The following is a 13,605-nucleotide window of genomic DNA, read 5'->3' as shown; positions in this document are numbered from 1 at the left end:
CTGACAGTTGAGGCATAAAAAACATGATTACCTGTCCGGCGGTGGTGGCGCACACCTTTAATCCCAGCACACAGGAGGTAGAGCCTGTGAGTTCGTGGCCAGCCTGGCCTACAGAGCGAGATCCAGGACAGGCACCAAAACTACACAGAGAAACCCTGTCTCACAAAAACCAACCAGCCCAACAAACAAACAAAACAAACAAACAAACAAACAAAAAACATTACCATGTGGTTAGGGCTTTAAAGAATAACCGTGTTTGATTGGTTACTTGGTTTAATCCTAAAACTGGCCATTCCCCCATCAGTACTGCACAGCAAGAAGCCCCAAAGGAAGAGCTTTCGAAGGATGAGCTTATCGTGAAGTTGAAAGCCCAAGTTCAGCACTTGCTGAATAGCAACTCCGTGAAGCGTCGTCTGGTGTCTCAGCTACAGAGAGATCTCAAAGACTGCCGTGGGCTAACAGAAGCTCTCCAGCAGTCGAAGGATGGCTACAAAGGCGTGGAGGTGAGGTCCATGGAGCCTGTACAGTTCAGAAGTCCCTTTGAAATGCGCAGTAAAGAAAGCCTTTACGCTTTGTAGATGTCAGTTAAGTTTTTGGTTTCCTGGGGTTCCTTTGACTCCTAGAAGTAAAGCTTACAGGAAAAAAGCCACTTGAAAGGCTGATTTGGCTTGTTCTTGGCATGTAGTAAATGAGGTGCCAGTTAGGTTAAATTCTTTGTTCACAGATGAAAGGAGTACTCTGTAAAAAGCATGTGCATTTTGTTGGTTGGCTTGAACCAACCGTGCTTGAAAATCCTGTTAGTAATCGTGTCCAGTGAGATCCCTCCAGTGGTTCTCAACCTTCCTAATGCTGAGATTCTCCAATACAGCTCCTCATGTGGTGACTCCCAGCCATAAAATTATTTTCATTACTTCTTCATAACTACAATTTTGCTACTGTTATGAATCATAATGTAAATATCTGCATTTTCCAATGGTCTTATGTGACTCCTGTGAAAGGGTCTTTTGCCCCTCCCCCAGTAGGGGTCATGACCCATAGGTTGAAAACCTTTGCCTTAGAAGCTCTGCTCCTGAACTCTCCCGGGCTGTGTTCTTACAGGAAAGAACTTGTCTCTGTGAGGAAATGGGGTGTATAGCACTGGTCAGTACTTACTTCTGAGTTCTGTCTTTTAAATTTTGAGACAGGGTCTCACTCTATAGCCCCGGCTAGCCTTCAACTTGTAATGTTCTGTCTCTGCTCCCTGAGTACTGAGATCATAGGAGTATGCTACCATACCCTACTTCTGACATCCACCTCAGTATTCTTTAGCCAGTATCTGTGTGGAGATGAGGAAAATGAAGGTAGGGAGTCTGTGGCCCATCCGAGGTTTCACAGTCAGTCTTAGGAAATTGAAGTCACCTTATATGACGGATAGGGGTCAGGGTCGTTCCTGGAAGCTCCTGTCACCAGATCTTGGGAATGGCTTTTTTCTTCCTCATTTCATCATCATCATCTTTACAGCCAAGAAAAATAATGCAGAAATGAATTGATAATTAAGAAAAGAAAATGGAGCATTGAAAGGAATGCAGGGAGTATATTCCTTTTCTTTTGAAGGGAAATAATTTTTAATCTGACTATTGCTTTTTTATGTCCTGATTCTTAAGCCAGGAGTCCTGTTCATTAAAAAATTCTATCAAAGTACGTGAGATGTTCTAAGATGCCAATTATTGTGACTTAAAATTTAAAAAATGGTTGCCCCCCATGACAGATGTGCCACCCCATGACAGATGTGCCACCCCATGACAGATGTGCTACCCCATGACAGATGTGCCACCCCATGACAGATGTGCCACCCCATGACAGATGTGCCACTACTGCATACATGGGCCTCTCTTGCCATGCCAATCAGTACTGTAGCCCACAGTGTTAATAGCTAGCTGAAGGAGACTATTGAGTGATTTTTTTTCCTACCAGTATCCTTCAAGGTTCCTTCTGATACTTATAAAAGCCAGAAGGTTGGTTTGTTTTCTGTTAAACAATCAAGTCTGGACTGTATTATATGTATTTTATGGTGAGTGAGAGTTCATGATCATCTTTAAATATTGCATGGACTCTTTCCCAAATCTTTATAACAGAACTTTCAATTGGTCTGTAAAGTTAGGAAGCATAATTGGGAAAGAGAGAAAATAGTTTATTCTTTTTTCTAATTTAAGTCGTTATTCATTCTTTGTGAACCCCACATGCATCTCAGTTGCACTTACCTCCTCATCCCCCTCATCTGCTCTCTGCCTCTGCAATCTCCCCTCAAAATAAAACAAAATAATATTTATTTAAAAGAAAAGAAAAAGAAAATCTCATCATGGAAGCTGCCATGTGACATAGTGAGTCATGTAGTAAACCCTTTTGTCCATATAGCTTTACTTGCAAGTGTTCATTGCAAAGAGTCATTGATCTAATTTGAGTCCTCTGGCTTCTGCTACACCATCAATATTGGGCCCTCACTGGGTCTCCTCTTGGATATCCTGTTTTTGTCCTGCATCTTGGTAGTTATTCATTTTTGTTTTTGAAAAGCTATTATATGTAAGACTTTGTGGGATTCACTGATAATAGAAGTATATAAGGTGCATATTAATATTTAAAAGGCAGTTTGGCTATGTGGAGCCATATATAGTTTTAGCACTTTGGTACATCTACAATTAAAAAAAAATGTTTCTATTAAAAATTCAGCTGGAAGTGGTGGTGCATACCTTTAATCCCAACACTTGGGAGGCAAGGGAACTCTATGAGGTCCAGGACAGCCAGAGCTGCATTGTGAGACCCTGTCTCAAAACAAACAATCAAAGCATACTGTTTTGTGGCATTTCCAGGCTAATACATGACAGAGATCAGGAGACTGCTCATATGTAGCATTAGGCAGTGTTTGAGAGTAGATCAGTTCGTTTCCTTTGACCATTTGGGCAGTTAAGACTGAATGTAGTGGGGTTAGAGAGGTGGCTGGTGGTCACGGGTGTGCAGTCGCTTTGGTGGAGGATCTGAGTTTGCTTCCCAGCACTCTTGTTGGGCAGCTTCATGGCATCTGACAGCCTCTTGTGGACTCCTTGGGCATTGCATTTATGAGCATATACTTGCACATATACACATAACTAAAAATATTTATATGATATATATATATATAATAAAGATAGAATGTGTATATAGATAGAATATGTAAGGGTCTTAGGAAAACCATACTAACCTTCCAACAGAGTCCATATTCTAAATTCTTTGTGAATATAAAACACTGAACACAGAAAGCTTTTTGTGTCTGGTCCCCAATAAATTTCTTTTGTGTGTGTTCATGTGGGGATGGGCATTTGTCAGTGTGCTGAAAATGCTGTTAAGGGATCAGCCATAATATATAAGATAGCTCTACCACCCTTGGCAAGAAACAACTCAAAAGTGTGTTTTAGCTTGTGGTAAAGGGATACGGCGCATCGTGTTGGAGAAGGGATGGAGGTGGGGAGGCCACAGGGCTGGCTGTGGCATGCCATTGCAGTCCGGAAGCAGAGAGATGGATGATGGCACTCACCTGGCTTCCTTGTTCTCCATCCCAGCCTGTAGTTCATGAGATGCTGCCGCCTGTGTTAGGGGTGGATCGCCTCTCTTCTTCAGTTTACCTCCTAGGAAGTGCCCTCACAGGCGTCTAGAGGTGTGTCTCCTAGGTGATTCTCAGGACTTCGAAGTTAATGATCCAGACTAACAATCATCCTTCTGCCCTTTCTCAGCTTGATACCCGAGCATATCAGTTTTAATCATAACATCGCACCTCTGATGCTCAGTTAACTCTAACTCAGACACACCCAGTGAGGAGGGGGAGGTTCCTCTGTAATAGTCTCTAACCGTTAAACACTTGTTTTTCCCACATCTGCCATGTCTGCAACTTTCACTTTGTTAACACTCCTTTTCCTACCAAACTACATTTTTTAATACCTTTCTGCTCTGCCTCCTCTCTCTCACTGGATACTTGAGAGCAGAGCAGCGTAGTCAGTAGTAACCACACTTCAGCCCAGATGCTGTAAAGCCTTAACATTTCTTCTCCAGAACAAATTAGTCCATTACGTTCAAATTTAGCCTCACTCAAATTCTCAGGATGCTGCAGAATGCAGCTGCGTTCTTTTCTAGAATGTTCCATGAATGGCCCGTAGTCCAGTTGCCAGCCAAAACTTGGAGAGCCAGACTTCACTGCCTAAATTTCTGTTAGCCTCCTGGTTTCCCCATGATTCTACCAGAATTGTCCAATGATCTCTGTCTACAGCATTTCATCATTTCTCTAGCTCACGGTCTGAAATCTCTGAAATGTAGTCAGGGCAGCAAGTGCCCCTTTTTGGAACAACCTGTGTTAGTTACTTTTCTCATGACAGTGTCCAGATAGCATCGTGGAATAGATTTCAGATATTTTCATAAACTGACTAGATGTATTGACTCTCCTTTAGAGAATAAGGAGCTTATAGATATGGAAATGTTCAGATGGAAGGAGACAAGCAGTTATAAAAACAAAGAGGTTCCACTGTGGTGGCACCACAGAACGCAGGCAAAAGAGCTGTTTCCCTGTTTCCCCTCCACTTCAGCAGCTGAAGATAATTGCTGATGTAGCGGTCAAGAGACTGGAACTAATTCCTGCCCCACCCAGCAGTGTGTCCATTTTTATGGCTTGTCTAGAAAGTAATGTATGGAAACATATCATATATCTTAAAAATAGTACCTACTGAATAAAGCATATATGTGAGGTAATGCTAACAAAAAGTATATAAATAGAATATATGAGTCCTACTGGGTAAAAGTGTAACCAAAATGGGATATTGTCTAATCTTAACACAGCCTTCACCTGAGATACACCTTACTAACTACTACATGTGCAGAGAGCAGGCAGTGGGGGCAGGACCTGGAGACTCTGTTTTCAGCTGCTCGTCACCAGTGATGAGACGTGTGCATCCCTTGTCTTCTACAAAGAACTAAGGTCATTTCTTAGCATTCAGGCTAGACACCTAACCTGAATTTAATAACATTAGAGAAAAACAAAATAAGGGAAACACCCTACAAAGTAACTGATTAGTACTCCTCGAAAATGCCATGGGTTTGAAAGACAGACTGAAGAACTGTTACAGCTGGACAATTAAATGCAATGTGGCGTAGGTTTAATCTTGGTGCAGAAAAGGGTGTTAGAGGGAAAGTGGAGGTGCTCGTATGAAGTCTGTAGGATGGCTGGTTACACATCTGTATTTGTAGATGTAACCAATCGTATTATTAAAATAAGAAACACAGAGCCAAGGTAAAAGAGAAAAGCTGAGAGGTCAGAGCTCAGAGATAAATTCTTACCTCCTGCAGTGCTCCTAGCTTCCCCCAGAGAGGGAGGTACTTCCTGTGTCCCTGTTTAAATAATCTTTCTGTTCTGCCTTCTCATTGGTTGTAAACCCAACCACATGACTGCCTCATCACTGCCTGTAAGTACCACCCTCCAGGTCTTAAAGGCGTATGTCTCCAATACTGGCTGTATCCCTGAACACACAGAAATCTACCTAGCTCTTCTAACCACCACGCTCTCACTATGGCTCTAATAGCTCTGACCCCAGGGCAACTTTATTTATTAACATAAAATTAAAATAACATTTCAGTACAAATAAAATATCACCACATGTATTGGCTGGTTACAACACATCTGTATTAGCTTTCCGCTTTGATGATTGTGTTGATTGTATTTGCGAAAGAAGATGAAGAAAAAGACATATTTAGACATTTTTTTTCCTAAGTGAAATTACTTCACAGTGTGTAATTTTATTTTATTTTATTTAAACTTAAAACCGTTCTAAACTTTCAGACTAAAACAGATACCTCTGAAAAAACAACTGATCAGTTATGGCTTGATTCTTCTGAGGCAATTGTCAGAGAAGATATTCTGCATCTGAAGAATGAAGTTCAAGTTTTACAGCAACAGAACCAGGTGAATGAATGTCTTTTAATGAGGCTTTCGTGGCCTTACTGAATCCCCAGGGAGCACAGACTGATGTGGCAGACACGGCGGTGTGAGTTAGTGGGCATGTTTTGGGAAGTTCTTGTGGTTCTGGCTGGTTCCCTTACTGTTGCTTGGGTGGTACTGTTATTGGAAGTTATTGAGTGGTTCCCATTTTGTGTGGTAGTCCGACCAATAGACCAATCTGTCTTCTTAGCCAGCTGTTGACCAAGAAATGGGATCTTCCCCCATCTTAACAATTTCAATAGTTTTTAATTCTGTGAGCCGTAATAGCTTGATATAGTCAAATAAAAAGGTCTCTATGAACACCTTCCCTCCCCACTTCCCCAAAGCAGGGGTTTTAGTGTAAGTGATGGAGGCAGGAGAGGAGATGGGAGCAGCTTTATTTTGATAAAGATTATTGAATTCTAAGATTTACTTTAAGATATCAATTAGCTTAATACTTCTCTGGTTAAATATTTCCATTTGATGCATTTTAAAACAAATACAATATTTTAATGTTTACTCCTAGTAGAATGCTACTTACTACAGAAATATGTCTATCTTACTTAGGTGTGAAGACACTCTTTCTTTTGTAGAATTGTCAGAGAGATTGTATGAGATAATGGTATAAGACGGAGGGTGTTAAGACGTTAGACTAATCAATTCAGGTGGGGTTTCTCTCTGTAATCCTTTGTTCTGTGTCTAGGAACTTAAAGAAGCTGAAGAGAAACTGAGAAGTACAAACCAAGACTTGTGTAATCAGATGAGACAGATGGTACAGGACTTTGACCACGATAAGCAGGAGGCTGTGGCTAGGTGAGTCCCGTTGGTGCCCATTGCTCATCTTCTGGGTAGCACAGTCTTCTCCCCTTGCAGCCCTCTGTCCAAATGGAGTGAACTGTCCCTGTGGAGATCTCAGCTGGACAGAGGTCAGCCCCTACTTCCCACGTTAGAACTTGGAACCCAGAGACAGAGTTATGTGGTGGGCTAACCCAGCTCATCACAGCTGTAGTGCACTGAAATACTAGGGCTGATTCTAAAGGCTCATCCGGGAATCTTGGAGGCGTTTGTCTTCCAAATACTGAGTGACACATTTGCAAACAGTCCTTTGGAAGATAATCTGTAAGTTGGCTGCTGCTGGTATTTGAATATCAAACATATATGATTTGAATTTGGGGATTGTTTCTCAGTTATTTCAATTAAACAGTTATTTCTTTATAAACACCAGTCCTCAGTATAGACTAACTATTCTGTTTGAAGTACTGGGACATTGTCATACCCAAGTCCAGTTTTCTCTAGAAATGTAAGAAAGAAATCTTTGAAGATTCCTGTGAGACCAGTAGTTTTAAATGAACTCTTGTTTTTGGTTGGGGAAAAACAATCTAACCTAATTATAATTTGCATTAGTGAGAACAAGAGGAAGGAAGGCAGGCAGGTAGGCACCAGGAAGGTAGACAGGTAGGAAGACAGACAGGAAGGGAGGCAGGCCAGTTCATCCTGTCCCTGGTGCTGCGTGGCTCTAGTTCCCCTCTCTCTTGCTAGGTGTGAGAGGACTTACCAGCAGCACCACGAAGCCATGAAGGCTCAGATTCGAGAGAGCCTTTTAGCGAAGCACGCTGTGGAGAAGCAGCATCTCTTTGAGGTCTATGAGGGGACCCAGTCACAGCTCAGGTAAGAGGCGGCCTCATTGCCTGTTTGCTCGGTAATTTGGAGGGGTGTGTGTGTGTGTGTGTGTATGTGTGTGTGTGTGTGTATGTATTCACACATGCGTACACGTACACACCCACTTACTTGCTGGTTGTGTGTCTCCAAGGTCTGACCTCGATAAGATGAACAAGGAGATGGCTTCTGTGCAGGAGTGTTACCTGGAAGTATGCAGAGAGAAGGATGAGCTGGAATCTGCCCTCAGGAAGACCGTGGAAAAGGCTCAGGAGCAAAAGGTAGGCTGCTCCCATCTCCTCTCCTGCCTCCATCACATACACTAAAACACCTGCTTTGGGGAAGTGGGGAGGGAGGGAAGGTGTTCATAGAGACCTTTTTATTTGACTATATCAAGCTATTACAGCTCACAGAATTAAAAACTATTGAAATTGTTAAGATGGGGGAAGATCCCATTTCTTTTTTAAAATTTTAATCTATGATTTATCTTACTATTTTTAATTATGTGTATGTGTATATATCTCTGGGTATGTTGTGCACACGAATGCAGTTGTCACAGGCCAGAAGAGGGCGTTGTACCTCTGGGGCTGGAGTTTCAGACTGTTGTCAACTGTCCAGCATGGGTTCTGGGAACCAAACCTCGTCCTTAGCAGAAGCAGAGTGTGCTTGTAACCACTGAGCCATCTCTCCAGCCTCACCTTTATAGACGTATTCTGGGACACAAAGCAGTCTGGACCAACTCATTCCCCTTGGCATCTCCATTTCCACGTGTTTGCTGCTTGTGCCTGCCCAGGAGGTCCTGCACAGCTTATGAGTGCCGCGCAACATACAGTGTGCCTGCGGCTGTGAGTGCCATGCACAATGTGCCTCTGGCTCTGAGTGCCCCGCACAGTGTGCCTCCGGCTCTGAGTGCCCCGCACAGTGTGCCTGCGGCTGTGAGTGCCACGCAACATACAATGTGCCTGCGGCTGTGAGTGCCACGCACAGTGTGCCTCCGGCTCTGAGTGCCCCGCACAGTGTGCCTGCGGCTGTGAGTGCCCCGCACAGTGTGCCTCCGGCTGTGAGTGCCCCGCACAGTGTGCCTGCGGCTGTGAGTGCCGCGCACAGTGTGCCTGCGGCTGTGAGTGCTGCGCAGAGCGCCATTCTTGGCTTTCTCCCTCACCTTTTGCACATAGCAGAGCTTGTCACTTACTGTCCTGGAAAGGACGAGTTTGACTGACATCTTGTGACAAGGAAGGTGAGACTCTGGAGAATGTGACCACTGGTCTCTCAGGAGCTGGAGGAAGAGCAGAGGGTTCTTTATGTGACCAGTCCTTCCTGCTGCCCTTGCTGCATGTCTGGTGCGCTCATGGGAAGCCGTGGTCAGCTCTGTCCTCTGGAGATGGAGATCTGACTCTGGTTGGCTTGGATCAGCCTGCAGGCCACAGTTGGAAAGCTACCTGCTTCAAGACTCGAAGCTAGGTCCAGAGTCCTGACTCAACATTCTGTCCAGATGTCTTTGAATATGAGATCTTAAAGCAAGGCATTGCCATCACATGTGGGGACAGCAGTCATGAGCAAATGGATGTTCTTTTCATGTAATAGTTTGCCTATATATCAGTAGATCACCATGACGGAAAGCATGCCATGTGTGTTATGTCGCTCAGTGGAAAATGAATTTTTAAAGGGAGTGGTTTTAGTTAGTGTTAGCTACAGAAGAATTACAAAGGATTTAAAGTTATTTAGAAAGTGAGAACTTAACTTTTAGTAATTTTATAAAAATTAAAATAAGGGGAGAATCAATAATATGAGTGTTAGGTACAGAGTTTATAAAACGTGTAGGACCAAGATTCATGCCGCATGCACCGTTTTGTTTTTTGTAAAGACAGAGTCTCATACTGTTGCCCAGGTTGGCTTTGAACCTGCTATGAAGCCAGGAATGACCTTGCCTCCACCGTGCCCACATTGACACATTTCTAACATGGCGATTGTCGGTCCTACATAGAGATGCTGAGATGCTAACCTGAGTTTTGTTTGCAGAGGCAGCTTCTGGAAGACAGAGAAGAGTATGTAGGCAAACTGAAGTTAGAACTTGAGGAGAAGTACCAAGAAACTCTTAAGACGGCGAAACAGAATTGGCTGAAAGAGCAAGAAGCTGGCGTTAAAGAGCGGGCCGAGGAAGAGGTGACGTCACTGGGAGAAAGGGGCTGGGTCAGAGTTTCTTCGGGTCACTCTGTCTATTTTATTTGATTTTTCCCAACCCTGGCTGGCTTGGAGCTTGCTGTGTAGAACAGCCTGGCCTTAAACTCACAGACATCTGCCTGCCTTTGCCTCTTGAGTGCTGGGATTAAAGGACTGAGACACCACACCTGGCTTCTGGTCACTCTGTGTGTTAGTAACTGTAGTCATTCTTCCTGAACACGGGGCTTATAATTAATTAGCAAGTATGTAGATCGCATCTGTTCTGTCTCTCAGAGTCTGGCTCTTAGAACACATCATACCACTTTGACTTTTCAAAATTATTCCATGATCTTTATCCCAAATCAGGATATAATTTTTTTTTTTTTGGATATTTCTTTGATTCCTAGAAATAAAACTATGGTCTCCTTTCCTATTATGAAATGGCTCTAGTAAGTCTATACCAATGTCTCTAATTATGTCATTATAGTCATAAATGAATAATGCATTGGATTAGGAGAAAAGTGATGAGCAGGCTCAGCAGCCGAAACTTTAAGAAATTAATTTATTTAATTACAAAATGTAGCGTGTTACTTAGGCCACTTTCATGCAAGTATAAGACTGTCCTTAGATCTAGTGCCGTGCCCTGCCTGGCTTCTCTGCTCACCCCTCCCCCATCCCACTGGTCCTTTATTTTCTAGATGCTTTTCCTTGTACTTTCATGTTCCTGTATATACTTGACTGTGTGTATCTTTATGAACTCTGTAGACCCACGGTGAGATGAGGTATTTATTCTTTATTATTTATCCTTCTGAGACTGACTTCGTTTGTCTTCAGCTGTATCTGCTTTCTTGCAAATGCTGTGACTTGGTGGTTCTTCGTGACTGAAGGGCACTCTGTCGTGTGTGAGTGGCATCCTCTATTGGTCCCCCTGTTGCTGACATCTGGGTTGCGACTGTACTTAGCTGTTGTATGGTGCATGGCAGTATTGTGAGAGTCTCTGCCGTGTGCTGACTTGCGTCGTCTTTGGGATAAACACTGGTGGTGGCATGGCTGTACCTTTTCCTAGCTTTAGTTTTGGTTTGGAGGAACTCCGTACTGGCTTCCACAGTGGCTGGACTGGGCTTGTCGTCCCTGACAGCAGCGTCCAGGCTTCCTTTGGTCTGCATCCTTGCCAGCACGGGCATTTATCTCCTCTGTCTCCTCTGCCTTCTTCTTGAGACAGGGTCTCACTTTGTAGCCTGGAACTTGCTATGTAGACCAGGCTGGCCTTGGACTCAGATCCATCCACCTCTGCCTTCTAAGTACCGGGATTAAAGGCGTGCACAACCATGCCTGGCTGGTTCCTTAGAAATTTAAGGACTGAAGTATGACCTTAAACACTTAGAAATAAAACAAAACAAAAAACAAACAAACAAACAAACAAAAAAACCCCAGAATTCTAGCTTGTTGAAGATTCTGTCATAGATTCTGCCTTTGAGCTTGCTATTCTGTTAGTTGGTAGCCAGGAAGTTCTTTTAGAACTCCAGGTAGTCAGCAAATGGGACAGGCAAACAAGGAAAGGCCGGTCTGCTCCTTTATAGTTTTGTATAAGACTAATTAGACCCACCCCACTGCGTTGCTGAGCATGGGGAACGCATGAAGAGGGTCTGTCTGTGACACCTCCCTCCAACTTAATATATACTGACTAAGATTCCAGGGTGTTGAAGTCGATGAGACTTTCTTACACCCTGTTGATTAGATTTACCCAGTGCTTGCTCGTGGAAAGTGGCGTCGATGTGAAACTCTGTAGTTAATAGCAAACGATTCTGTGAGTTTTTGTCATGACATTTCTTCAGTGACAGAGTCAGAACTTCTTGGTCACATACTGACCGTGGGGTGCTCTGCCCTTAGTACTGTCATTAAGTCTTCATGGGAATTCTGTTCTGTAGTAAAGCCGAAGAGGAATTTTCAAGTGTTGCTTGGGAAGGTATTTTTGTGGACTAAATATCTAGCCCTCATATAATAACTCCAGGAGTATGTATCAGCTGTGTCCATTGGCTGCTGCAGGACACATGTGCCCAATGTGCAGAACTTTAAACTTACCTAAAAGGAGACGATCTGTGTGATTGTGGACCATGAACTTGATAGAGGACACCATGTGTCACCGTGTCAGAATGCTCGCCAGCTACCCTCCAAGGGTTTTAAGTACACCTGTAGTTGCTTTCTTTGAGTAACGTTTATTTAATTCTAGTTTTTACTTTATTGAGTGCTTTTCTTCTATTCCTTCTAAAAACAGAACAGACAAAAACTCATTCAACAGCTGGAAAAGGAGTGGTGGTCCAAACTGAACCACAGAGTAAAGACCCCGAGAAAGGCAACTTCCGACTCCGGCAGTCAGACCGACCAGGTGGCCCTTCCGGATGCCGTGTCTAAGGCAGAAGCAGCGGTCCAGGCAGAGGAGCAGGCTCACAAGGTCCAGCGGGAGTTGGAGCAGGAGAAGGAGATTGCTGTCAAGGAAGCTCTGAGGAAGCTTGAAGTTGAGTTGGAGCTCAAGTACTGTGAGAGTATTACGCAACAGGTGATGGGCGCGGTCAGCCGAGTGCAGTTTGGGGGTTGCTGATCAAGGAAAATCCCGGAAATGCTGCCTTTGAACTGGGGTGTGACTTTATATGTTTTTAAGGTTTTAGCATTTCTAGACTGGAATAGATACTGCAGTGTCTGTAAAACTTTTTTCATTTTGGTTATAAAACTCTTTCTGTGTTCTTTGAGTTTTCAAAGTGCTTGCTTTCTGAAATCTAAGTGTTAGGATGCCTGAGGGTGTGTATGTGTGTGTGCACGTGCATTGGTTGTTTTAACATTCAAATTAAGAAGTAATGAAGAATCTTCCACATCTAGTTTTGTAGAAAGTAGTCCACTAAGGTACCTTCGTTAGCAGTTTTGGATGAAGATACTTAGCAGCAATGGTGTTGAAGTTCTCTGCTGGATGGGTTGGCAGGTCTGCCCCGCAGTGGAGCTTTGTAATTCCCGTCAGTGGCCAAAAAGGGGTGCCATTGCCTTTCCCTTGCAGCATTCACAGCCTGGCTGTAGACACGGATGAGAACAGTTTCAAAGCAAGACTGTCCTGAGGAAAGTGTGGTTCGTGCTAACAGAGTGAAGACGACTTATTCTCTTGTACCTAGGTTAGTTAGTGCAGTGATTCTCCTGGAGAGCTGCACTGTTGATGTGCGAAAAAAGAGCAGAGTGCTGAAGGCAGGCCATGTCTTAAAAATCTATTATCTACTTATTATTTTAGATATTTTACTTTAAATAAGAAGCTGCCTGGGCTGGGGGTGTAGACTAGTGATAGCATGCTTGCCCAGCACAATAAAACCCTCATTTCAATCCCTGTACTAAACAACACAAAAACCAAAACCGAAAAACAGTAACTGAAGGAAGGTATTTAATTAGTCTTAGCTTTTGATAAATACTTAGCAGTTTGTGCATATGCATTATTCTATATGTTATTGTAGGCTGTCTTACAGTCAGGAAACATAGGCAAATAGACATATGTGGCATTTCAAGGACACCTTTGTCATCTAAAGTTTCCTGAAATTAGGCCTGGTGTTGCTCTTAAAGAGAGGCAGGATTACAAGTTCCAGGCCAGCCTGGTCTACATAGTGAGTCCCAGGCCAGCCTGGTCTACACAGGGAGTCCCAGGCCAGCCTGGTCTACATAGTGAGTTCCAGGTCAGCAATCTTCTGAAGTCTTTACTAAGGTTCAGAAAACATTGGTTAGAGAAGTGTTTAAGAATGCTTCTTCAGTATATATGAAATTTTAGATCATATGAAGAAAAGTAAGAA

General features: G+C 43.3%; 1 protein-coding gene across 14 annotated transcripts in view; it reads left to right on the top strand.

Annotated features, from left to right (window-relative positions):
* Positions 1-13,605, top strand: part of Cep152 (centrosomal protein 152) — an 84,820-nt gene that overhangs the window by 31,617 nt on the left and 39,598 nt on the right. For all 14 annotated transcript variants that reach the window (XR_013050724.1, XM_076570560.1, XM_076570557.1 and 11 more), the window contains 7 exons: positions 305-503; positions 5,834-5,956; positions 6,675-6,784; positions 7,511-7,639; positions 7,782-7,908; positions 9,647-9,790; positions 12,063-12,344. Coding sequence is in view for 13 of the 14 variants with exons in the window: in XM_076570560.1 (XP_076426675.1) it covers positions 305-503; positions 5,834-5,956; positions 6,675-6,784; positions 7,511-7,639; positions 7,782-7,908; positions 9,647-9,790; positions 12,063-12,344 (1,114 nt within the window). In the remaining variant the exon portion in view is untranslated. The remainder of the gene's footprint in view (positions 1-304; positions 504-5,833; positions 5,957-6,674; positions 6,785-7,510; positions 7,640-7,781; positions 7,909-9,646; positions 9,791-12,062; positions 12,345-13,605) is intronic.

The sequence above is a fragment of the Peromyscus maniculatus genome, chromosome 4 (genome assembly GCF_049852395.1).
Source record: "Peromyscus maniculatus bairdii isolate BWxNUB_F1_BW_parent chromosome 4, HU_Pman_BW_mat_3.1, whole genome shotgun sequence".
In the NCBI taxonomy this organism is placed as follows: Eukaryota; Metazoa; Chordata; class Mammalia; order Rodentia; family Cricetidae; genus Peromyscus; species Peromyscus maniculatus.
The sequence above is the reverse complement of the archived record's forward strand: the minus strand, read 5'-3'. Positions and strand labels throughout refer to the sequence as shown.